General features: G+C 44.9%; 2 protein-coding genes across 7 annotated transcripts; both read left to right on the top strand.

Annotated features, from left to right (window-relative positions):
- The first annotated feature begins 1,453 nt into the window (after nt 1-1,453).
- LOC120658229 (microtubule-associated protein futsch-like) lies at nt 1,454-21,591 on the top strand. 6 transcript variants are annotated; one of them, XM_039936465.1, is made up of 16 exons: nt 1,454-1,943; nt 2,563-4,104; nt 4,212-4,263; nt 7,307-13,897; nt 14,009-14,482; nt 14,580-15,002; nt 15,084-15,401; nt 15,584-15,982; nt 16,126-16,227; nt 16,332-16,901; nt 17,263-17,394; nt 17,465-18,022; nt 18,245-18,835; nt 18,954-19,547; nt 19,771-20,193; nt 20,504-21,591. In XM_039936465.1, exons 2-16 carry the CDS (start codon nt 3,949-3,951, stop codon nt 21,316-21,318), a joined length of 12,198 nt encoding a protein of 4,065 aa, XP_039792399.1. In that variant the 5' UTR covers nt 1,454-1,943; nt 2,563-3,948; the 3' UTR covers nt 21,319-21,591. The 6 variants fall into 6 exon arrangements, with proteins under 6 accessions (XP_039792399.1, XP_039792402.1, XP_039792401.1 ...); XM_039936468.1 differs by having other exon boundaries at nt 18,954-19,535; XM_039936467.1 differs by having other exon boundaries at nt 16,332-16,889.
- A 518-nt stretch (nt 21,592-22,109) lies between these two features.
- On the top strand, nt 22,110-27,223 carry LOC120658231 (disease resistance protein RPP13-like). Its single transcript, XM_039936471.1, has 3 exons — nt 22,110-22,622; nt 23,295-23,440; nt 24,383-27,223. Exons 1-3 carry the CDS (start codon nt 22,275-22,277, stop codon nt 26,814-26,816), a joined length of 2,928 nt encoding a protein of 975 aa, XP_039792405.1. The 5' UTR covers nt 22,110-22,274; the 3' UTR covers nt 26,817-27,223.
- The last annotated feature ends 115 nt before the right edge of the window (nt 27,224-27,338 follow it).

Consider the following 27,338-nt stretch of genomic DNA (forward strand, 5'->3'; position numbering starts at 1 on the left):
CGATCCTTCACTTTCGAGGCGAGAAGTTGAATATTCTTTTCTTTGTTCTAACCTTGTCAGGCGGAACGACGTTGGTACCAAGTCGTTGGGTCTTACACCGTAACTCTTAAGCAGCCAAACAGCACATCACCGTGAAGGCGTGAAGCTCGGAATTTTTTCATCAAGAAAAAAGCAGTTACAGACACAAACTTGATGAGATCAAGCGGAGCTTGATCACACAAGAGCACAAATGACTAAAAATAGAAAAACACTGGAAAAACACACACACAAAGAACACAGCGACAACACGAACAACAGCAAAGCAACACGGAGAAGACAAAGAGCACGACTCACACTACTAGCCAGAACTCTACAACTGAACCTGCAAGTAGAAACAACAACGTCCAAGGTGCAAAAAGTCTACGACCAAACAATGGTGGCCAAGCATCCACCCGAGCAATCAACCATGGCGGCAAAGCATCCACCCGAAGCAAACTTCAACTAACGCGGCGACGACGGCAAAGCATCCGCCAAGCCGGAACAGCGGCAAAGCATCCGCCAGCGAAGAGAATCCAACGACCAAGTGCGACCCGAATGATGCAGATGAAATGAAGCGGAGGCAGGCGCAGAAGCAGAACAGATGGCCGCCACTAGCAAAGCTTCCAAGACAACGTCTCCAAGAAGGAAACAACGCCACAGACGCCGTCGTAGTCCGACCAACATGGTCTAGGCTTTCACCTGGAAGGCAAGCTGGAGAGGGAGGGAAAGGGTGGAAAGAATGACGCCTTCAACAAGGTAAACGGCGCCCGAGGGCATTATCGTCATCGATCCGCAAGCGGAACCAAGGCTTTCATCACCACCCCTTCTCAACCCAGGTGAAGCTCGGAATTGTTTAAGGGGAAATAAAAAGGAAATCAAAAGCTCGCAGTCCCAAGGGTTTAAGGGTATGTTTAGATCTCAAAAGTTTTCCCAAAAAAAACATCACATCTCAAAAGTTTCCCCCCAAAAACATCACATCGAATGTTTGGACACATGCATGGAGTACTAAATGAATCTATTTATAAAACTTTTTGCACGAATGGGTTGTAAATCTCGAGACGAATCTAATGAGCCTACTTAATCCATGATTTACAACAGTGATGCTACAATAACCATCAGCTAATTATGAATTAATTATGGATTAATTATCATTATTAGATTCGTCTCACGATTTACAACCTATACATATAAAAAGTTTGTAGATATACTTCATTTAATACAACAAATTAGCGAGATTCTATTCCAAATTTTTTTGGCACAAGGAATTAAACACGGCGCTGAAGTGAAGCCCATCACCTGCCGCCAAGGTAACTCATACGGCCCAATGAGTTACCCTGCCGCTGGGCCCGAGTAGGTCCGGGCCACCTGTCCCGTCTCCCGTTCCCGTTCCCCGTCTCCCCTTCTCGGCTTCTAGTTCTCCCTCCATCTCGGCGCTGTCGCCGTCGCCGTCGCCGTCGCCGGCGGTCAATTCATCTGCAGGTCGCTTCACACGTTCTCCGTCTCCACCGGTTTCCCGTCATTTTATTGCTCCGACATGCCTCGTCGCGCCCATCCATGCGATTCTCGTGTGCCTCCTTGCTCGTCTCCGGCCTCCGCGATACACGATCTGTCTTCCGCCGCTCCGGTTCCCGTGCCCCCGCTTCTCAGGCCACGATTCCTCGCCTCCAGCGAGCTGTCCAGTCTCCTATCGCCTTCGCACTACCCCTTGGCGGCCGTGACGCCGTCGGGGAGGTGCTCGGACCACTCGTCGCCGGCGAGCCTCGGGCTCCGCTTCTCGCGTCGCTGCCAGACCATGCTCTTCCTTGCTTGATTGCGAGTTCGTGACGCGCTGATCCGCTGCGCGGCCGCCGTTGTCTCGTCCACTGGCGCTCGGGTACACGGGCGTGGCCCTCGCGTGCGCCTCGGCAACGACTCCGCCAAGCGAGGTATAATCTCCTGTTCGGTTTGGACAGCCGCTCTGCCCGATAGTTACTGCTACTCCACTCCATCTTTTCATGGTGTCATCTCTAGCGCTTCCCCACTTCCCTGGGGAATTTCATTCCAAACTTGTATGTGTGGCAATGTGGTGGTGGTGGTGAACTATGGTACTCACCGTTGTCTTTTGGGATGGCGATGGCTTTATTGTCATGTGGGGCCGCATGTACCAACGACGTGGCCGCGCAACGGGCGCCAACACGGCAGCCACGACAGCAGCCGCCGGTGCGCCAGAAACAGAAGGCGCAGGATCAAGGTCATCAGGTGGCTAAGCTAGGAATCAGGGAGTGATTCTAGGGATTGGTTTCTAGTGGTTAGCCGGCTAAAGCCTATTTATATGGATGTAATGCAACTGATTAAGTTAAGCAATATCAATCTATTCCTCCCAAACCTCTCTCTATACTCTTAATCTCACCCCCTTCACCATTGCGCGATCGGAGAGAAGCTCCGGCGTGCCTACCTCCTCAGGCTACGAACTACGTAGCCGGGGCCCCGCTGTTTGTGTTCTTCTATCTACACTGCAGCATCATACTCCATTGAGCTTTCTAACATAGTGAGCCTCCTCTGCAGGGACTATGGTCTTTTCAAAAGTAAACAATGTTCATGCAAAGCTTGCAGAGTTTATGAAGAATTTCAAAAAACAAAAAATAGTAAAGTTTCTGAAGAATTGTTGGCGTCAACACCCAGCTCAAAGGAATAGACTTCTATGAGATATTAGAGACTCGTCAGAATAGCAGGCCTGCAGGGGAGGTTTGTGTAGAGATCTAGCTCGCAAAGGGATTGAAATTTTATCTTCTTGTCAGCCAATGGACAGGTTGACTGAACAAGTGAACATGAGAGAAATCCCAATGAGGAAAAGGATTCTGGAGGGAGGAGACACTGAAATGGTGCAGATCACACACTTTAATCAATTGGATGTGTCTGAGGTTCTGAGAATGATCAGAATCAGTTCCTTGGTATCACAGGCTGTGGCACCACTAAACTATGATTTAGACCTGCTGGAGCTGACTAAAGTGGCCATTTATAAGCTGCCCTCCATGTCCACCAGCTATTGTCATAATTATCCATTTGGCACCGAAGTAGGGTGCCATGGCACATCGACTTGGTCAAAGAAGTGGCAATAGTGCAGAGTTGAACGGAGGGCAAACTCACAATGGGCAAATCAAGAGAGGGCAACCATACAATTGCCCCAAACAAAATTCTTGTAAATTGTCAATTTTTTCTAGCGGGTTGTTCATATGGTTTTGACCAACTTTTTAACTTTTTAAGGAATGTTTTGATCATCTTCCTATGTGCTGTCTACAAATTCAAGCACCCTGCAATCTTTCTGGGCATGCTATTAATTGTGCTGTTTGTAATACTCATGTTATGTTATTCTTTAATATTTGTTTTCTTTCTAAGAAGGACAAGATTGGTATACCCTAATGCTGAACATGGCACCTGCATGCTCAACTGTACTCTGAACAAAGATGAGTAAAAGTTGCCAGCTCTCTTGTGCCTAGATTTTGTACATACGCTTCAGTCTGTGAGAACAGATATTCTTAACATATTTTTGTATTGACATGAAAGGATAATCATCCATCCTGGTGGATCTGTTGTGGTAGTCTAAGAGGTATGCTTTGATGCTAAACTTGCACTATTAGCATTACTTTTTCACTCCTGTAGCAGTTCTTTCCCTTTGATGAAAGGTCCAAGGAATGAATAAAGTAAATTGATGCTACAGAAGAGTGCATGCCATAGCTTCAAAGTTAACTGCTGTCCAGTTAGGTTTTGTTTGCTTTCGCTTTTCTCTTTTTGGTGTTTTCTTCCTCCATTAGTTTCCTTTCTTGGTTGCCACTTTAAGCATCTTCTCTTTGCTTGATGAGAGAGGCAGGGAGCCTAGTATATCTGACATTGATAGAGTTATACATTTAAGTTCACACCATTTCAGCATTGGTAACCTATGTTCATGGCATCATGGTAGGGCTTGGTACTGGAGCACCTATTGTGCAGGTGTATCATGAGAAATCTATTATCTTACCTGATGTGTCAAGGGTTCTTGCATGCCTCTACGAGAAGGATATCAAGTTTGAAACTCACACAGCCTCTTACAAGAGCCTACTCAGACTGCAGGTACTTGGAGTCTCCAATTCTACTTTTTTTTTCTGGCAAGAAGAAGCTGTTTTGAAGATTTAAGCAGTTAATCTTGTTACTGCATGTTCTTCCTCTTCACTCCACAGGCATCGTCACAAGCTCCAGTTCCATTCTATGACGGGCCTACATTTCTAGAAGGTATTAATATTTTCATTTTTTGTCGAAGTCACTTACCATTCCACATTGGGCCTTCATTCCATGAAGCCTATATTTTCGACCGCTGAACAATATTCGAGCTGAGCTTGCTACAAGTTGTCGCTAGGACACTGTCAGAAAGTTTTGATAAAGTTTCGACCAATTCCTAACTTAGCAGCATTTATTATTCTTGAGTTTTCTCGTTTATCAAAATGAATTGGAATTTTTCACCATATCATGTATGCTTTCATTTGGTATGGTATGCGATGAATCTACCTAGTATTCCTGCTTGTTCAAAGTGAGTGCCAATCAGTTCTCTAAAATCATGCAATCATGCATGCTAGCAGCAAATTGACCAGTACACAAAGCACTAGAGTAACAAGCATTTGGTGATTTATGTCCATAGAAACTTTACTGAAATGATTTATAGCAAACTGGATCTGTGCAAGCTTTACTAAATGTTCGTTTGCGGTGAAAACTGGTCAGTAATGAGTTATCAATATATTTTCACTTAATGCGTAACAGATGGCAGCAAATCTGAGGGGGCCTAAGAATTGGAGTATAGAGTATAGTTGTGTATGAAATCGAAAATACATTCACATTAGCTATGGTAATATAGCTCGATCGTACTTTTTTTATGTAAAATTGCTCATAATAGAACTAAAACAAAAATATGAGCCAACATTCAAAATTGTATTGTGAACTACATTTGCCAGAATTAATATGATATTTCTTTGTTACAATAGATGCAAAATATTATCTACCTTTTTCCATTAACATCGACATTAGGATATTGCTCTCAGTGTTCGGAGTTGTGTATAGACTTTGATTTGCATTGTGGGCTGTCTTTTTGTAAATGAAACTCTTTGGCATCAGAGGACATTATCATGTTTCCAGCAAGACGTCTTATCCCCAAAATGCTGTAAAATGTTGGACCCTTCTTTGCAAAAGCCGGAAGGAAATTATATGCATATCTCCAACTGGTAGTGCAACATCACTTTGTGTAGGAAAGTAGGATGCATATAATGTGGTCGATATATTGCATTGAGCTCCTTGGGCGGTATATATAGAGTACATGGTTTGGAGGGCAAGTAGCCTCTCCTAGAGATAAGGAAGGTTATCCCGGGATTACAATCAATCCTAAACTAACCATATCCGGAGTTGCCTAATATACTCTAACATCCCCTCGCAGTCGTAGCGGTAGCAACACGATCTTTCAGACTGGAGAACAATGGAGACGTATCCCCCTGCAGTCGGAATGTCGGTGCGAAAGCTTTGACTGGAGACTCATGCAGATGATAGCCCTTTAGTACCGTAGTAGCCGAAGTCGAGGTGGACGTGGTTGAAGCCGTGGAGGAGGCGCGGGTCGAAGCGTTGTCGAGGTGCTCGAGTTCACAAACTCAGCAACTTCTTGCCAAAGACAGCAGCGGGCGGTGCGGTGGATGACAATGGTAGATGGCGCGGTTTGCGACTTAGGTCACGCTCAGGACAGGGGTGGCGACGGCGCAGGTTGCAGCAAGTGTCGCGCTCAGATCAGGGGTGGCGACGACGTCTTCCTTCAGGAACATCGGCGGCGATGTCCGCTTGAGAACGGCTGGAGGCGCGGAGGCGGATCGAGCGCCTGCTTGACGAAGACCGGCGGCGAGTGGCGCCACCGCTTGAAAAGGCGACGACACCGGTTGGGTGGCTTGATCACGAACGTCGTCTCTGCAGCCTGCTGGGCGCAGCAACAACCTCGTCCTTCAAGAGTGTCGTCGATGAACGGCGACGAACAGCTGGGCGACGCAAACCCGATCTTTGATCGGGAAAAAAGAAACACAGCAGCAAGAGACCTGCGGGTACAATCTCAGGTGCACCTAGTGATGCCCCCCCCAACCTTATCTCATATGTCGGTCAGAGATAGAGAGAGGAAAAACAGAGACCCGCTCGGAGAGGAATCTTCGACGGGGACGGTGCACTAGAGCGGCGCCTCTGCTCCATCCGCACGGAGGCCGGCGGCCGGAGAGAGAGCCGACGGGGAAGGGCGGAGCTCCCACGGCACTGCAGTCCGCCGGTGACGGCGGAGTGGCGTGGTGGAGCGGAGCCAGGCGGGTCGCCGCATTCCGGCGATGACGACATCAGCGACTGAGCCAGGGCGCTGCTCCCACGGCTCCAGCGGCAACCAGAGGCGGCGCGGCTGGACCGGCAAGGGAGGGGCGACGCGCGGCCGTCGAGCGCCCCCAATGGTGTGGCGGCGGCTCGGCGCCCCCACGGTGCACCACCGCAGCCGCAGACCCGCGCTCAAGGGCAGCGGTGGTGGCGGCGCTGGAGGAGCAGATGGGGGCCGCCAAGCCTGACGCACGATAGGGCGACGAAGACAGCGGCACTGGCGGCGGATCCTGGCGGCGATGGGCGAGGTAGGTCCCTTGCTGCTTGACGACGCGACGGCGCGGCAGATCAGAGGGATCCGCGCGCTGATCCTACGAGGGCGCTGCCCCCGGCGGGGATCGATCTCCCCGGGGGCGGCGCGAGGGCAGTGGAAGCCGGAGGCCTAGGGTTAGAACCTAGTCTCGTGATACCATGTAGAAAAGTAGGATGCGTATAATGTGGTCGATGTATTGCATTGAGCCCCTTGTGCGGTATATATAGAGTACATGGCTTGGAGGGCAAGTAGCCTCTCCTAGAGATAAGGAAGGTTATCCCGGGATTACAATCAATCCTAAACTAACCATATCCGGAGTTGCCTAATATACTCTAACACTTTGGATTTTGCGAGAAACAAAATCTGTATACAGATAAATTGATGGGAGGGAATGAATTCAATATGAACCTCTAGTAATAGTAAAGTTCTTATTAATTGATATTCATTTTTGAGGCAATATTAATTGATATTCATTGGAAATTTAAATTTGAACTGCTCATTATTCAAATCTGTTTTTAAGTCTTCCTAGTACACTCTTCAAGTGATACGACGTTACAGTATACTTTTCTTCTGTTGCTGAAGACAAGCCTCTATTAGCATGATAATATGGCTTCACTTAAAACTGACTGTTCCACCTATTTTCAGAATCCAGAGGAATCTGCCGCTACATAGCAGAAAAATATGAACACCAAGGATATCCATTCCTCCTTGGGAAGGATGCCTTGGAGAGGGCTTCGGTTGAGCAATGGCTCCACAATGAGGAGCATGCTTTCAACCCTCCAAGCCGGGCCTTGTACTGCCATTTGGCCTTTCCCCTGGATGAAGAAGATGGTGATGATATTGACATGCATACAAGAAAGCTAGAAGAAGTTCTGGAAGTTTACGAGCAAAGGCTCAGTGACAACAGATTCCTTGCTGGAAACAAGTTCACCCTTGCCGACCTTGTTCACCTGCCAAACTCCCACTACATCACAGCATCTGACAAGTTTGTCTACCTGTATGACTCGAGGAAAAATGTGAGCAGGTGGTGGGATGAGATTTCTAATCGGAAGTCTTGGCAGCAAGTACTGAGGGATATGAGGAGGGTGGAGGAGCATAACAGGCAAGAGGAACTGAAGCAGCAGCAGCAGCAGCAGCAGAAAGAGCATCCTAGAACCTCTGGCCACCCAATTCGGATAGACTCTAGAAAGCTGATCGGCACAGAACCTCGCACAATATTGGTTCCTCCTGCTGATACTGTGTCATCACCTTCCATAGTTCGTCCCCATCCTACTGATACGTTCCCCAGTGATGCACTGGTTTCCTCTAGCCAAACCACTCCTACCGATAAAACTTCAGCTGTCCTAAGCAAGGAAACTACAGTCTTTAATGCCCCTGACGAAAAACCACCAACCTCAGTTGAAAACACTCCTTCCACTTCTATAAAACATCCTATTCCTGTCCAAAGCATTAAAGATGATGCCTTCCCTACCACTGCCAAGAAACCTCCAGAAGCTGATACTGCCAAGTCCAGCACTAAAGATGCCTCAATCCCTCAACCCACTGTAAAAGGCCTCCATACTAGACATAAGCCAAGTTCATCAAAGGATGGTTCTAATAACCTTGATGTGATTGATTACTACCCAAGCCATACTGATGAAGAAACACCATACATTGAACCTACTCCTCGAAGAAATTCGGATATGTTGGATGCATTCTCTGGGTCCAACATTACCGCAGGTCTTACTAAAACCAGTTCAATATCAGCCAAAGAGCCTGACCAACCCAGTGTATCTGATTTCTACAAGAGTCACAGCAGAGCCACTGGTATTGATTCTCAGAACAAAGAATCAATTCCATATTCTGGTCGTACTGCACCAAAACTTGAACCTGCAGATACTTCTGGTAGCAAGCTCCATACAACTGATGTTAATCGTAGGCTGCAGGCTGAGCAGTGGCATACTGCTACAGCTGGATTAAATGACCTACCGCAAGATGCTGATCATCTAATGTCTACTCAACAAGGAAAACCAAGCAAAGATGTGAAGCAGTACCCATCACAAGATTCAGAACAAGCAACCTCACATCCTGATCCTGAAGAGCTAACGAACATGGAACTGGTTCAAAGACAAGAAAATACAACTCGAAGACCCTATAATGACCAGAGAAGTCAAGAAATTGTTAAGGATAAAGCATCTTCTGATCAGAGAAGTGCATTACTGCTCCCTTCTGCACAGGAGCATGATGCAACTCCATCATGGCAAGAAGCAATTCCATATTCTGGTCGTACTGTGCCAAAACTTGAACCTACAGAAACTTCTGGGAGCAAGCTCTATACAACTGATGCTCATCGTAGGCTGCGGGCTGAGCAGTGGCATACTGCTACAGCCAAATTAAATGACCTACAGCAAGATGCTGATCAACTGGTGTCTACTCAACAAGAAAAACCAAGCAAAGATGTGAAGCAGTACCCATCACAAGATTCAGAACAAGCAATCTCACATCCTGTTTCTGAAGAGCCAATGAGCATGGAACTGGTTCAAAGACGAGAAAATACAACTCAAAGGCCCTATACTGACCAGAGAAGTCGAGGAATTGTTGAGGATAAAGCATCTTCTGATCAGAGAAGTGCATTACTGCTCCCTTCTGTACAAGAGCATGATGCAACTCCATCATGGCAAGAAGCAGCTAAAGATGCTCGTGGCAGAATTCCATGGCAAGCTGGATATCCAGGCGGTCAAGATACCAACAAGCAACCTAGAGACCCTGCTTCTGTACCAAGGCAAAGAGCAGCTCGAGATGCTAGAGGTACTTTTGGTGAATCAAAGGCTGCAGACTCCACTGTACCCAGTGAAAGTTTTCCAGATGCTTCTGGATCTTCTCTCCCAAGGCAAGATTTAGATGCTGCTCACCACACTACAGCACCATTTCAAAAGAGATATCCTGGAACTGAAGATACCTCCAAGCAAGCTAAAGACAAAATTTCTACTCCATGGCCAATGGCTGACAAAGATGCTGAAGATACCGCTGAAGAAACACAAATTTCTGACTCTTCATCATCCCAATTGCGACCTTTGTATTTTCAGAAAGCTGATGCTCCTCCGTGGAAGCAAGAAAAAACTGAAGATCATCATATTGGAACTTCAGCAATCCAAGAAAAACATGCTAATGTCAAAGATACCACTGGAATATCTAGGGACATTGCTTTTAAGCCAAAGCAAACGATTGGTCAAAATGATAAAGACACCTTCAATGAAACAAAGTCTGGTGGCCCCTCATTGCTTAGGGACCAACAAACAGACACTTGGCAAGCTGCATCTACTTTATCAGAGCAAGAAGTAAACCAAGATGGTCGTAGTGTGGCTCCACCATGGCAAACAGGATATCCAAGTTCAACTCCTCCATCGAAAACAAGATACCAAATTGCTAAGGATGCCAGCAAGCAACCAACAGGGGCTGCTCGAACACCTAAGAAGAAAGCAGCCCAAGATGATAAAGGAACCTCTGAAGAACCAAATACTGTTGATGAACTAGCATCAACCGAGCAGCCTTCAAGTGCCTGGAGAGCTCCTATTTCTCCACGAAGACAAGAGGTGGAGAATTCTTCTAGGATGAATACATCATTCCAAAAGAGATATCCCGATGATCAAGACAGCATGCAAGTTGCCCACAATGCTTCTGCATCACAGCAAATTGCACCTGATGGTCGTAAAGATATCTTTGAAGAAACAAAACCTGCTGACTCTACAACAAGTGCAAAACCTGTGTACACAGAACAAGTTGCTCCTCCTCCAAGGCAAGCAGAAGCTGAAGATGCTCAGGGCAAAGGCAGACAAAGTAGAGTAACCATTCCTGAACCACAGGAAATGGTAGCAAGAAATGCTCAAGTCACACATGGAGAAAGGAAGACCACTTCACCTGGAGAGCAATTTTCAGATCGTCTGCAAGCTATTCCTCAATCAAGGCTGGCAGCTGCAAAAGATGTCCAGAGTGCAACTGGTGAGACAAGAAAATTTCCAGATACTCTTGACACTACCAAGAAATCTAGAGACACCTTTGAAGAAACCAAAGATCCTGACTCTACATTACCCAGAGCACAATCTTTGGGTGCTGGAGGTGCTCAACGCACCATTGGAGAATCTAGAACACCAACTTCTGATCTAAGGAAGGGTGTTTTAAGACGACTCCAGCCAGATGCTCAAGATCCATTTCAGCAATCAAAATTATCAGCTATTGATCAGAAAGACTTGGGTTCATTATCATCGAAGGAAAGAGATTCAAAAGATGCTCAGGCCACCATGCGTGAGGAAAAATCAATCTCAGCTGAGAGGCAAAGGGGGATCATCAAAATCGAACCCCAGGGCTCCATTAAGGTAGAAAAGGCATCATCTATTTACCAGAAACAGCCTCCAGTTGCACAAGACAACCAGGAGCAAGCTCAAATCACTGAAGCTGTTGAGAAAGCAAATGGTTCCACACCAAAGCATCAACAAGCTTCTGATATTCTGTATACTTTCGGTGCAGAAGAGCCGTACAGAAAAGATACTACCACTGATCAGAAATTGGTACCACCTCTGTTGAGCAAAGAACCAACTTCTCAGGTCCAACCTTCCTCTGAATCATTACAAGAAGCAGCTTCCCGTGGCAATTTGTCTACCAAACCATCCACCATCGAACAATGGCAGCGTGCATCTGCGCCATTAGATGATGCAACTTCTAGTTCTGGTTATGATGAGATTGGCATGGCTACCATTGATCAAAAGCTAACACCAATGAGCCAAAAAGCTACTCCCAGTTCCGAGGGTGTCATCCAGATGGCCAAAGAATCCGGCGAGCAAAGAGTGGAACCCCATGTACCAGTAGAAGCAGAAACATCTGGTGTTCAAAGTGCTTCACCATCATTCCCAGGAGCTTCCACAGCACATCATGCCACTACTGATGATAAGTTTTCTAAGCAGTCAATTATTGATGAAAGAGTTGGAGAACCAACAAAAATGCAAGCATCTACTTCAGCACATATGGCAGCTCCTGATGGTCATTCAGAGCTTGTCAGCATACCTGATGGACAAATATCAGAGGCTGCAAAACCTAGACATGATCAAGCCACACTCCAGGAAGATGTTCATGATGCCAATTTGCCAATTCTTGATGTTGCTAAAGATGCCTTCACTGAAACAAAGGTTGCTGACTCTACACCATCTAGTGCAAAACCTATGTACAGTCAACAACCAGGGCATGCAGAAGTAGAAGACACCAGGGACAAAGGGACAAATAGTAGAGAAACTGCTCCTGACCGACAAAAAATGGTGGAAAGAAGCACATGTACAGCTGGAGAGCAATTTTCAGATCGTCTGAAAGCAATTCCTCCATCAAAATATAGAGAAGATACTATTGATGACCAGAAAGTGGCACCACCTCCTTTGAGCAGAGAAGTAACTTCCCAAGTCCAACCACCCTCCGAACCATCACATGAGGCAGCTCTCCATGGAGATTTCTCTAGCAAACCATCCACCATTGATCAATGGCGACATGCATCTGTTCCATTGCATGATGTGACTTCTGGTTCTGGTGATGATAAGGTAACCATGTCCGCTGTTAATCAGAAGCCAACACCAATCGGACAGCTAGAATCTGATGAGCAAAGAGTGGGACCACCTGTACCAGTAGAAGCAGAAACATCTGGTGCTCAACGTGCTTCACCATCATTTCTAGGAGCACCTGTGGATGATCATGCCACTATTGGTGATAAGTTTGCCAAGCAGTCGATTATTGGTGAAAGAGTTGGAAAACCAATACAAATGCAAATATCAAGTCCAGATACTTATCCTGCTTCAGAACTTACTAAGAGAGCAACTCCTGAAGGTCATGAAACTGGTGATTCTGATGGCCAAATATCAGAAGCAACAAAAGCTAGAGATCCAGCCACAGTCCATGAAGATGTTAATGATGTCAATTTGTCAACTCATGATGTGGGTAAAGATATCTTCAAGGAAACTAAGGTCGCTGACTCTACACCATCCAATTCCAAACCTATGTACACTCAGCAACCTGCTATTACTCCATCAAGGCAAACACAAGTTAAAGAAGCTAGGGACAAAAGCATGCAAAGTAGAGAAACTATTCCTGAACAACAAAAAATGGTGGAAATGAAGACAGGCATATCTGGAGAGCAGTCATCAGATTATAAGAAAGCAATTCATCCATCAAGACAGGTTGCAGCCCCTGAGGATGCTCCAAATGGTGATAGAATGCAGTTTCCATACATTCCTGACAGTTCCAAGAAGTCTAGAGTCACCTTTGAAGAAGCTCTTGGTCCTGGCTCTACATTACCCAAAGCACAAGCTTTGGATCCTCAAGATTCTCAGCTCACGAAAGGAGAATCTACAATGCCAACTTCTAACCAAAGGAAGGACTGGGAAGATGCAAAAGATGATGAAACAATCATGACTGAAGAAAAGTCATTCTCAACAGGGCGCCTTAGGGAGATGTTCCAGGAAAGTGAATCCACAGCACCCAAGACACAGCCTACCGATTCTCAGGACTATAGTACGGTGGACAAAACATTCCCTGTTTACCAGAAGGAACCTCTGGCTGCACAAATCATCCAAGCTGGTGAGAAAATAGATAGTTCTACACCAGAGCATCAAGAATCTTCTGGTGCTCCATACACCTATGATGAGAAATTAAGTGCTTCTGCACCAGCCAGAGCAGATATTCATGATGATCACAGTGCAGACGAGCCTTATAAAAAATACACTGCCGATGATCAGAAAGTGGCTCCATCTCTATCAAGCAAAGAACCAGCATCCCAAGTGCAACCTCTCGCTGCACCATTTGAAAGAGCAGTCCCTGATGTAGATTCTCCTAGCAAACAATTCACCATTGATCAGTGGCAACGTGTGTCTGCTCCATTACATGGTGTAAGTGCTGATTCTGCTCCAAAACAGATGCACGAACAAATTACTGCTGCTCATCCTGCTTCAGCATCTACCATTAGAACAACTCCTGATGGTCATGAAGCAGGTGGTTCAAAGCTGGTCAGGACACCTGAGGACCAAATATTAGAGGCTTCAAAAGCTACACAAGATCCAGACACAATCCATGAAAATGTTCATGATGCGGCTATTGATGAAAATACAGCAACATATGTACATGATCGACAGGCACATCCACCTGCATCAACTCAAGCACAGCCAACTGTTGAAACTCCTCGCGACTACGATTCATCCCAATATAAACAGAAATCCACTCCATCAGGTAACTGATTTATCTTTAAGTGTTGTCTAAAAAATAATTGCTAGCAGGCCTAGAGGACATTTGCATCATGAAAAGTTCCTCAAAACTAACAGTTTGCTTTATGCATTTTAGATAAAGGATCATCTCGTGTTGCACAACCTCTTTCCTCTGTTGAACCAATAAAGGAAGACATTAATGTTTCTGCAACTGATTACGCTAGTGCGCCGCAAATGATTTTTCGGCAACAAGTCAGACCATCTGCACCAAGTACAATAGGAATTCCAGCCTCAGATACCCAGGGTGTTATATGGAAAATCCAGGAGGTAACTCCTGATAACCGCCACACTGATGATTCAGAACAAGTTGCAGATGCATCACAAGCAATCCCTGGTCAAGAAGAAATGACATCTCCGCCAGGCGCAACAGTTTTTTCGACCTCAGATGCACGGCTTGCCTCAGCAGAAATTCAGGAAGTCATTCCTGATGATAAACAGGCTGTTGAGTCCATTGCTCCATTGTTTTCTAACGGAAATCAAAGTTCTCACGTTGAATCTGCTTTTGGACCAAGTGAAGTAGGTCCTCCAGAAAAGAAATTTGCCCCATCAGGTAATTAGTTTCTCTTCTAACATGGAGAACAAATATTGTCGATTACATTCTGCACAAAAAAAAAACTGCCACTGCTGACGTTCTTCCTCCGTTTTAGATCAAGAATTACCTCATTCTGCAGAACAGCCTAACTCCGGTAAGCCAAGGAAAGAACAAACTGTTATTCCCACTGCTGAACAAATCAAGCAACAGCCAACTGTCATTGGTCAAAAAGACACACCAGACACAAGAGAGGCTCTGACATCAGAAGATGTGCTTGATACTACACCTACCCATGGCGACGTTCACCCTACTGGTAGCATTGAACCAGACAGAAGACCTTTATCAATTCAAGGGGAAGAAACTCAAGAACCACGACCTCGTGTAGCTAAAGACTCCCTAGACACTGAAGATATATCTCCAGATGCATTAGGAAATGTTCAATCCTTGAAACCATCAACAACTCCAGGTGCTCTTTGTATCACAACTGGTAGTACACCTGGTGATGTAGCTTTGGCTGAACAGACATCTTCCACATCAGGTAACTATGGCCATACGGTGCACTATCTACTGGCCTAGAGCCCTAGATCTACATAACTTACTATTAATATCAATTATTCAGGTCAAGATTCTGCCGATCCTGCAGAACCAGCCTTCCCTCTTGGTCCAAGGAACAAAGAGATTAGAGATTCAACTCCTTCAGGACTACTAATTTCCTCTACCGACCCAAGTAAAAGAGATGCTATTGTTGCTGTACCTGATCAAGCCAAGGACTTGCAAACAACTCCCAGTGGACAGGACATATTGTCCACCCAGCGTCCTTCAGGGAAGGTTCAGGAAACTATACCTGGTGATGACTCAAGCAACAATGAGCCTTTGAGACCATCCTCTGCTGTTCGAGAAGGCGAACCCTCCAAAGTGGTCCCAGCATCAGTTGCAGGTATACAACTTGGTAGTGTACCAAATGAAGTAGCCTTTGATGAACAAAAGTTTTCTGTCAGGTGATGAAGTTCCTTCAAGTATGGAGTTTGGACAAATGACACACATAGTTAATTAAGTGCAACAGGTATATCCTTAAAACCAACATTCCTTTCACTTATAAGTCCATTTGCCTTGTTTCAGGTCAAGATTCTGCTTATCCGGCACAGCCTCCTTCCTCTGCTGAGGCAAGGAGCAAAGAGATTGGAGTTTTAGCTCCTTCTGCACAACTAAATGCCACTAACGAGACAAGAAATAGAGATGATATTGTTGCTGCACCTGGTCAAGCCGAGGACTCTGAACCAACTCCTGGGCAACAAGTCAAATTATCTGCACCATCCTCTTATACCCAGCGTCCTTCAGGGACACTTGAGGAAGATGAACCTGCTGATAATCCAGGTGAGGCAAAGTCTTCCAAACCACGCTCTATTGCTCAAGAAGGCAAGGCATCTACAGCAGTCCCAGTATCAGCTCCAGACACACAATATGGTGCTGCGCCAAATCAAGTAGCAGTTGATGAGCAAAAGTTTGCTCTGTCAGGTATTATGTATTTTTCGCAAAATGGAGTATTGACTATGGGTGCACATTCTAGTAGCCTGCAGTTAACTAAGTGCAACAGCCAACATGGATGCCTTAGAACCAAACTAGTCATTCTGCCACTGACGAGGTGATTTCTTGCATTTCAGGCCAAGATTCTGTCCATACAACATTACCGGCTCCAGCTCCAAGTACACAATATGGTACAGAACTACATAAAGCAGGTGATGAACAAAAGTTTGCTTCATCAGGTAATGAAGTTCTTTCCAGTATGGACTGTGGACAAACAGTGCACATTCTAGTAGCCATACCCTTTAAACCGACCTGCCATTAATATGGTTCTCTTACATTTCAGGTCAAGATTCTGTTCGTTCTGTACAGCCAGCTTTCTCTACTGATGAACAAACAAAAGAAGACACTGTTGTTACTGCAACAGATCAAACCAGCGCACTGGAAAAAATAATTGATCAAAAAGATACGATACCCACTCCAGACAAAGCAAAAGCTCCCTTCTCGGGTACTCCTGATGCTTCAAGGGAAACTCAGAAGAGTACTGACGATGATTACATTGATGAGAAACATCCAGACCAGGGGCGAATTTCTCCTTATAGACATGTTTCTGAGCCACCCGAAGGACCTACCCCTGAAGTGCACAGTGATGTTGTCATTAAGGAGACAACACTTGTATCTAGTCAAGCAGAAACTTCAAAGACTAGACCTGATTCAACACCAATCAGCGGTGATGTGCTAGCAGCAAGTTCTTTGCCAGAAACACAGGATCTGCAGGGCTTTTCATATGCCCGGAATGTACCCGCTGATTCCTTGCAAAATATCGAGTCACCAGGACACCTCTCATCTGATCAGGCATTGGCACCTATAATGAGCCCATCTGTACCTTCAGTTGCTCCCCTAGGTACCGCACCAAGTAAGGAAATCTGTAATTAGCAAAAGTTAAGTTCGTGTACGTAATCAGTTTTTCATTGGCATGGACAATTTATTTGCCTTGCTGAACCATTTTAAATTACTCACGACTTTCTATTAAGGTAAAACAGTTTACCTTATAATTCTTCCATATGTCTAGTTACTCTTTAGCATTGAAATTGTGGGCAAAATCATTTGCGACATCACATTAAACTATAGGTAGTCATTGTGTAACAAACTCACTGTTCTGACTCCTAAGTGGTGATACCCTTCTCATTGCACAACTTGAACCCACACAATCTGGGCCATAGAGCTTAAGTTTTTGAAATCAAAACCACTGGTGAATCACTATCTTCAAATTACAGGTACAAATTCAGTCCAGCCACCAAGGAAAGCTTCTATGGCATCTACAGTGGACCTAGAATCTGTTCCAGACACCCAACATGGTATCCCACGAGGGGAAGCCACCCCAGCTGAACAGAAATATGCTGTATCTGGTAATACTGTCGCTGTTTCTCTTTAGAGATAGTTCTGACCATATTCTGAGGTCAATTTTCTTTATTTCAGATCAAGAGCTGCCACATACTTCAGAACTGCCTTCTGCTGCTAAAACCAGGAAAGAAGAGGCAAATGCTTCTACGGGTGATCAACCAAATGTACCACAAAGTCCAGAAACTGTTCGACATCAAGTCAAGGCACCATCATCAGATGCAAGAGAAACTTTACGGAAAGATCAGCAACCCTCTGGTGCTGTGCTTCCTGAACAAATCACTCATGCTGTACTTCCTTCTGACTTACGTGACCGACCTACTCCTGAAGTGGGCCGTACTGTTGTTGATAAGGAGACAACTCTTCTGTCAAGCCAAGCACAAACTTCAGCCGCTGAGCCTGACTCAACACCATTCAGTGGTGATGTGTCGCCCACAGGTTCTCTACAGAATCAAGATGCACAACCTCCTGTAGCAACTCAAGCACCAGCTACTCAGTCTCTACAAGGTTCTGCACCCACTCATGATGATTCATTAGGAAAATTCGAGTCACCAAGACAAGCCTCGACTGATCAAGTCATGGCACCTGTGAGTGACTCAGTGGCACCTTTGGATGCTTCACAAGTTACTGAAACAGGTACAGCAATCCCTTCTGGACAGAAACTCACTCCAACATGTACTTAGTTTCTCATTGGTAGGGAAGTGTTGATGCTCCTTGTCAAATTATTTTAGATTAGTCACGACTTGAAAAACAATGTACTTCAGAATTCTTCATATGCATGTTTTTTGGTTTAGCGTCACATTGTGGACAAATGCATAGTTCTGCTGCTGCTAATAAGGTTATAACATAACATCACAGGTCAAGATTCTGCTGAGTCTATACAACCCACTTTCTCTTCTGAGCCAACCAAGGATGTGGAGACAGCAACTCACCAACAAGCCATAGCACCTCCTCCTGACTCAGCTAAAACTCCATTCCCAGGAACTCAGGATGCATTAAGAAAAATTCAAGAAAGTACTCCTGATAATGGTCGCATCAATGAACCTTTTCCAAGCCAAGAGCACATGCTTCTTGGGGGGAGCGTTGCTCAACTGCGTGAAGGACAGATTACTGATCCATATGGAACCAATGTTAATGGAAAGACTGACACATCTTTATCTAGCCAAGCAAGTAGTGCAGACTCTGGGTCTGATTTGGCACCTACCCACACTGATGTTCACCCTTCAGTTGAAGGAACAGCTGGAATTTATTTTGCTGTGCCTGGAGCACAGAAGCAGCTCCCTGCGGCAGCACAAGATGATTCCCTTGATTCCTCCAGTAAAACTAAATCAATTGGTCAAGAATCCATGGCACCGACAAGGGACCTAGCATCTTCTCCGGACATTCAGCCTGATTCCTCACGAACACAACATGAAGCTGCCCCAGCTGGACAAAAGTTTGCTGTATCAGGTAATGTCTTAAGTCAGTTTCGCTTTTAGTTAACTAAATGTGCACCTTCTTGCTGGCTTAGTGAGAAAAAGGTCATACTAAAATATATGTCTGCCACTTCTGATGTTGTTCATTTCAGATCAAGGATTTTCCAGTGCTTCAAAATCACCTTCCTTTGCTGAACCAAGGAAAGAAGATACAAATGGTGTCACTGCTGATCAAATAAGTGTACCACAGACAACTGCTGCCCATAAGGTCCCAAGTGCAACATCAGATGCTAGAGAATCTTTATGGAAGGATCAGGAATCCTCTCGTGGTGGTGATTATACCAGCAATTCAGCAAATAAACTTGTTGTCAGTGAAGGAAAAGCCTCTCATGCTGGACATGCTTCTGAAGGACCTAATTCTGAAGTGAGCAGTGCTTTAGTTGATAAGAAGATGACACTTCAATCTAGCCAAGCACAAACTTCAAGCACTGGACCTGAATCAATGCCAATTAGTGGTGATACTCACCTTAGCAGTGCTGATGTGCCAGCTACAAGTTCTTTACAGAATGAAGAGGTACCTGATGTACCAACTACTCCGGTTCCACTAGGTTCTGCATCCACCCAGAATATACCTGATGATTCATTGGAAGAAATCAGGTCACCAAGACAACCCTCAACTGATCAAGTCATATCACCTATAACTAGCTCAGCAGAACTTTCAGATGCTCCACAAGGTACTGAACCAGGTAATTAAATCCCTGCTAACTAAAATTCATTTCATGAATTAGTTCCTGGGTGTGGACAATCGATGCACCTTGATGAATCATTTTTGGTCAGTCACAGATTCTTATGATAGACCAAAATGTCAAAATAAAATCACCAAATAAGCACCATCTTGCTGGCCTAAAAATAAAGGCTAACTCAAAAGAAATGTTTCTGCCACATCTGAGGTCGTTTCTTTCATTTCAGATCAGGTATCTGCTCATGCTTCAGAACCACCTTTCTCTGCTGAACCAAGTAACGAGGCCTCTCATGCTGCTCGTGCTCCCGAATCACACAAAGGGACTACTCCTCAAGTGCGTAGTCCTGTGGTTGATGCAAAGACAACACTTTCATCTAGGCAAGTGCAAACTGCAAATGCTGGACCTGATTCAACACCAATCAGTGGTGATGTGCCAGACAGAAGTTCTCTACACAATCAAGAGGCACAACTTTCTGCAGCAACTCAAGTGCCAACTGTTCAGGCTCAAGGTTCTGCATCCATCAAGAATGAACCTGCTGATTCCTTATTAGGAGATATCAAGTCACGGAGACAATTGCCAACTGATGAAGTTGTGGTGCCTATAACAAGCTTCGCAGCACCTTCAGATTCTTCACGAGGCACTGAACCAGGTATGACAAAGTTCATTCCACTATGAAAATCAACTTCTCCTTGGTATGTATACAGTTCACCTTGCTGAAACACTTTATATCAGTCATGACTTTCAATGATAGGTAAAACAATGTAGTTTCTATACCAATTTACTGGTTCAGTATTAATCAAAATTAGGTTAAATAATATAGTGATATTATAAAACTTGCTAGTGCAGACCCTACCTTCTCGCCGAATCCACACCATCTAAGGCACAAAGCATTCATATATAGTTTAAGCAAAGATTTTGATGTCCTGACCACTTTTGGGACCACTGTCTTCAAATTGTAGGTACAAATGCAGTTCAGCCTTCAGAAGAAGCTTCATTTGATTTTTCGAGTGATGAGAAACCCACTACGACTCAAGGTGATCAAGCTAAAACCCTACCAAGGGTTGATCTCCCAACCAGTCAAGTAGTTGAGCAATCTGAAAGTGAAGACTCCCAAGAGATCTTGAAAGGGGCATCAGCCAATGAAAATCCCAAGACGCAACAGCAAATTCAGCAGTTCAACACTCCATCGTTTAAAGAGAACAACGAAGAAGCTGACGAACCAGGGAACCAACAACCGAGTGAGCAAGCTATTGTTGACTCACCAGAGGGCAATAAGAACCAAGCTGAACAAACTAAACCACGTGGCACTGAAACTGGTGGGCCAGAAGACATGGAGGCCTCAGAAAATACCAATCAGAAGAACAACAGAATATCTCAAGTGGAAACTTCAGATCATTCAGGAAAAGAAGCCTCAGGAGTTCAGCGGCTGGGTGAGAACACAAAAGATGTTCCCAACTCAACCGAGGATGTACCAGGTGATGTCGACCCATTTAGTAAATCCAAGGAAAGCTCAAGGTCTTCAGAAGAACCCAAGGTGCAGCCACAGTCTGTGAACAAGACCAGTGAAACTTTGTCACCAAGCTCAGAAACCGGGCAACCTAGAGAAGGAGACCTTCCAGCAAATAGCTACCAGAACGACGGTAGACAATCTCAGGCAGAAGCTTCAGATAAATCTGACGAACAATCTTATCCTGGTATTCAGAACAAGGACAGGGGCTCGGGCAGATCGGATGACTCAGCCGATCCAACCAAGCCTGGCGACACGGAAGATTAAGCCCCAGTAAACCACGGCGCAATGGCTCGTCGACCAACACATTATTTTGGAATCCATTACTGAACAAAGGCCAAGCGCGACTGCAAGAGCAGGCATTTTACGAATTCATCTGTTCTAAAATTTATCTTAGCTTCTTTCCTTATTATCATCAAATAAGGTCAACTCAGGTGCCATCCTTTGGGTTGATGTCATTTTACATGTATATGTTCTTTTGCTGTGCCTGTCCAAGCACATTTTTACCTTGTTTTTGCGAACAGTGACTACTGTGAGAATAGCCCTGTTTGGTTTGGAAAGATTTGTAGCGCTAGTGAATAGTAACAAACTTTGACCATTAATTATGATGTCAAATAAAGTCAGTTTACAAAACCAACTTCAGAACCCATGCGTTAGTGACTCTGAAGAATCTAATGAGGACTTTGACCGCGCGATTAGAGGATGGTTACTGTAGCATCACTACAGCTAATTATCGATTAATTACCGTCATTAGATTCGTCGCGAAAAGTTACACCCATCCTTAAAAAGGTTTTACAAATAGACTTCATTTGGTACTTCATACATGCAAGATTTTTTTTTCGGGATGTGTGTGTGCTAGAATTCTAGCATTGCCAAACAAAGCCAATGCAACGATTTATTCTTCTGTCAACACGAAAGCCAGCAATTCTGTTTTCAACGGTCTAATTTTCATTGTGGCTCTCTGCAAGTGTGGTTGTCCAGTACTCCAGTGTTTTCGCATCTGGCCGCCAGCGCCGAAAGGGACCAATAATTGAATCGCGCCACGCCAGCGCTGCCAGCTCTGTTCTGTCCTTCAGTTTGTCCATGTCGGTCCCACTTCGAGTCCAACGGCCACCACGTAGGCCAGGGCCCGTCCACCAACAAGCTTCACTGCGCTCGCGCCAGTGCGCACACGCAGACAGAGTGACCGTGTCAGACGGACAGGCGGGTGCCGGGCGGCCGCCATGGCGGACGCGGGGGTGACGGGGGTGGTGGCGAAGCTGGGCGAGCTGGCGGCGGCGGAGGCGACGGCGCTGCTGCGCGTCGACGCCGAGATCCGGGTGCTGCGCCGGAAGCTAGCCTACCTGCAGGCGCTCGTCCGCGGGGCCGACCGCCAGCGCCGCGGCCGCGCCAGCGAGCTGCTCCTGCTCTGGCTGCGCGAGACCAGGGAGGTCGCCTTCGAGGTCGAGGACGCCGTCGACGAGTTCCACCTCCGCGTCGAGGCCTTCCACCTCCGCCGCCGCCGGGCCAGCTGGTGGGGCTGGGGCTGGCACCGCGACGCCGTCTGCCTCGTCCAGGGCCTCGTCACGCAGGTGAATTTCGCTAAGCCCTGGCTGCTCATCGGCTACGGAAGTGCGGGTCATCGTTTGTCAATTATCAGCGGGGATGATGGTCCTTCCAGTCGTGGGTGCAATAATTGTTCATCTCGTATTTGTGCTTGTAATTCGTCTCGTAGTCGTTGGTAGGTAGGCTGCATTCTTCTATAAATCCATCGATGCAAAATAAAGTGGATATATGCTTCCGAGTTTATGTGGATACTGACGGGGTTGTTTCTTGCTTCATTCAGGACTTGGACTTGTGTTCTGAAATTTAAGACTAACGTGTAGACTTTGATAACATGCCTTTCCTAATTTCTACGTTCAAATATATGTGCTTCTTGAACATAGTTCCCAACTTCCCATTGGATGTTAGCTGCTATTGTTTCAGATAGCTCTGTTTCCAGAGATTCTTGCTCGATAGCTAAGCTCTTCTTTGGGAATCAGTGCAGAATTAAACAACTTGTGATCGTGGGCAAACAAATATTTGATCTAAGAATATCTCTTTTTGGTTGTTTGTTTGAGAACCAGGCGCATGCTGGTTTGGTTTGGTTTAGCAAATCGTGAGTACGCTTCAATTTCCACAGTTCTTAGTTTGGGACTTTGGGTGCCAATGGTTGCATGTCTCTATGCTGATGGTTTGCAAATTAACATGTCTATGCTATGCAGATTTTTGTACGTCATGGGCTGTCAAATCAGATATCTAAGATCAATGAAAGGATCGATGAACTTAATCAGAACAAGGAAACATATCAAATTGAAAGTTCTCCTTCTGAAATTTGGAGTTCATCATCAGTTGAAGCCGATCCAGATTGGTACATCGCTATCCAATGTTCATTTGTTTATCTTTTTGTACTTTAATTTGACCTTCTTTACCCTGCCTTCATGTCTTACCGGTGCATAGTTCCTTCTCATTTTAAAGTGGTTGCTGTTCCCTTTTTACTTTCCCCTGCTCCTTTTTGTTCTCTGTGTTGGTGCACCTCAATGGTAAATGTAGATAAAGTTGCAAATGATCTTATGTTCCCATCTTTTAGGAATGAGAAAATATCCTTTGCTCCTACTATCTATTAGTTCTAGTGTCCAAATGTTTGGTACTTCATTTCAACCAGTATAAATCATGACATCAAGTTTAAGATCACCAAACTGTGAAAGTATATGTACTGTCCTTGTTTGGTAATTAGGTTTGACCACTTCTAAAAATATATATTGTGAACAACTGTTGGTATCTTGGTAGATTTTAGTATCATTAGTTCATCCTATACTGTCTCCAAAGCATTGGAACTTGGACTGTAATGTCACTGTTGTGACTGGGAGTAGATTTTCAAGTTGTGAGAAGGGTTGAAGAATTGGTTGTGTTTGCTCCTTTACCATATCAAGGAGCCAGAAAAAGACCAATCAATGTTATGTGTCTTAGATCACATGGAATGGCAGAAAACAATTGCATCATTTACCTCATAATGTTTCAGCAAATTTATTTCATTGATTCATGCTGAAGCGATGTATTCAATTAGATAATACATTATACAGTGTGTGGCCCCCGAAGAAGGAAGACAAGTGAGGCCTATAACCAAATTCCATATTGAGTTTTACGGAGTTTTGAACTTTTCAGTGTACCATATCAAAGTGCCCTTCGGAAATACATAATATGTTAAGGCTCTTCTTTTATTCTATGCAACTATGCACGTTTCAAGCAAACTATATTGTTGTAAACTCATAACTTCAATGCTGAAAGTATTGCTGACTGAAACATGCTGCAGGTACGAGGATAAATATGTTATGGGCTCTAGACAAGATGAATTTGAGACCCTCAAGAACCGTATCATGAACAAAGAGGGAAACATTTCTCACCGGGCTGTCATCTCAATTTTGGGGGAGCGTGGCATTGGAAAGACCACACTTGCAAAAAAGTTGTACAACGACCCAGATATCGTGAAACACTTTGAGGTGCATGCATGGGTATGCCTTCCTCCACATATCAGGTTCAGGGACTATATAGAGATTATATACATGCAGGTCAACTCACAGATACCAGAAGCTCCTGGTGACGATGATATCATCGATAAGGAACTCAGGCTTTTGCAGAACCTTCAGAACAGAACATACCTAGTTGTTCTTGATGGTTTAATTAGCATTAGCGACTGGAATTCGTTGTTTGACGTGCTGCCAGATACCAATGGCAGCCGGATCTTACTCACCACACATCTCAACGTGAAGGAAATCAATCACATTGATCCACAGATAGCTCCCATGGAGCTTCCTTATCTTGACATGAAACACGGAGAACAGCTGTTTTGTCAACGAGTTTTTGGTGCAAAAGAACCTCCGCAAATTTATTGGAGCAAGAATTACTATGAAAAAGTTCACATTATATCAACAGGTCTACCTCTGGCCATTTCAGTGCTTGCAGGAGTATTACGATCAAAAGTTATTCCCATGGAGTGGGATGATGTCTTTGAACAACTCGAGTCCAATGGCCAGCCAAAACCAGTTAGAAGCATATGGTCTTTGGCTTTTGACGACTTGCCACACTACCTTAAGTCATGTTTCCTCTACTTTGCATCCGTGTCAGAAAATGTTATTCTTTACCCAGATCGTCTGGTGCGTCTGTGGATTGCTGAGGGTTTTGTAGTGCCAAAGAAGGCAGAAACTCTGGAGGATATTGGGTTTGACTATCTAAAAGAGCTGGTCTCAAGAGGGTTAGTCCAGGTCATGGAGAAGGATGCTAGAGGATGCATCAAGTTGGTATCCATCCACAATCTGCTCCATTCCTTTATGGAATCTGAAGCACAGGACTCTAGTTTCCTTGAAATCCACCATCATGCTAATATTGCAAATCCCAACGCAGTCCGGCGCCTTGCTATACAAAACTATGTGGATGCATATGTCTACATTCCTGATGTGTTCCCCAAGCTGCGCTCTCTTCTCTGCGATTTTGCAGAAGACCAACGCAGCAGCTCAAGCTTTGGAGAGCTGCAACCTCATTCTTTATGGGGCAACCTTGCGGAGTTGTGCTCGAGAGCCTGTATCATTTCAGAAAATGTTGGCTCAAACACATTACATGGACTCCACTTCTTGCAGGGCTCCAGATTCCTCCGAGTCATCGACCTGAATGGTCTTAAGATGCAAAAGCTGCCAGATGAGATTGGAAGCATAATCCACTTGAGGTACCTTGGCATTAGGAACAGCAACTTGGAGGAGCTCCCCTCATCTATTTATAAGCTTGACAATCTGCAGACATTGGACGTAAGGAGAACAAATGTGGGGAAAACTGTAGATGAATTTTGGGAAATTGAAGCGCTACGGCATGTCCTTGCTGAGAAAATGTTTTTGCCTAATTGTTCGGTTTCCTTGAAAAATTTGATGACACTCAGTGGTGTGGTGCCTTCTGATTTGTGGGATGAGAAGAAGTGCCCCTTGAACAATATGATCCATCTTCGATCACTGTCTTTGTCTGGCATTTCAGTACGCCATACTACCGCACTTTCAGCTGCTCTAAGGAAAATGGAATTTCTTGCATACCTAAATTTATCAGGTGAAGTCCTTCCATCTAACATTTTCACTACCACAAGCATGCGTCGTCTCCAGGTCCTCATCATGTATGGTAAGCTTGAAGGAATTAATGATTTGCCGGGTGACCGCTATGTCCTACCAAACCTCACCGTTCTCCATTTGAATAAATTAGAACTGTCACAGCAATTTGTGGATAAATTTGCTCTATTGCCATGCCTTGCTGAGATGGAGCTCTCAGTTGTTTCATTCTGTGAGACAACAATGTTCTTCCATGACGGGTTCCCGAGCCTCACAAAACTGAAGTTTAAAGAAGTTTCTACCATACAGGAATTAGTGATAGGCAAAGGAGCAATGCCAATGCTTTCCATCTTAGCCTTGTATGATTGTGATAGCTTGAATACCCTTAAAGTCTTGAATGGATTGGAACACCTCCAAGAAGTGGCAATCTACAATATGCCAGGGATTATCGATAATATAAAGCTTGAGGATGAGAAGCTTTTCAACAAGATCAAACGTTTGACTACCCCCATAATGGTAACAGACCGGGGAGTTGTTCCGGGTCATTTTGTCAGAAGGGCGGGTATACCGCATGAACAACGCATCACAGTGGCTTCTGAATCATGTTTCAGTAGCATGGAGGATGTTGGTCCTGGTGCATGGATTAAGTCATCCTCGGAGTAGCATGTTTACATATAAATGCAGTAGAAGCATACCGGCCACAAGTTATGTACAAAATTAAGAGGTACAACTACAACCTGCAACAACTCGAGCACCAGCTACTTAGGCTCTACAAGGTTCCCCATTTGCCCAGACTTTAGACCAAGCTCAGAAACCGTCAAACCGGGCAAGCTAGAGTAATGTTTGTAAAGAGCAAGAGCAAGTGTTTTGTGAATTCACCTGTTTTGACATTTATCTTGTTTTCATTGCTTACCCGTATGATCTAAATAATAAGGTCAAGTCTGCTGCCGCCCTTGGGCTGATGTCACTGTACTTTATATGTACGTTCTTGCGTTGTGCCTGTCCAAGCACATTTTTACCCTGATTTTTTGAACAGAAAGAATGCAACGATGTATCCTTTTATGTCGGCACTTCTTTTTCAATGGTCCAATTTTCACAGTGGTTCTATGCAATTGGTAGTACCTGTGTATCTATCAGTTGAAAATATTGATGCTTGAGTTACCATGCAGTGAAGTATAGTTGTCC

This window comes from Panicum virgatum, chromosome 2N, assembly GCF_016808335.1.
Source record: "Panicum virgatum strain AP13 chromosome 2N, P.virgatum_v5, whole genome shotgun sequence".
Classification (NCBI taxonomy): Eukaryota; Viridiplantae; Streptophyta; class Magnoliopsida; order Poales; family Poaceae; genus Panicum; species Panicum virgatum.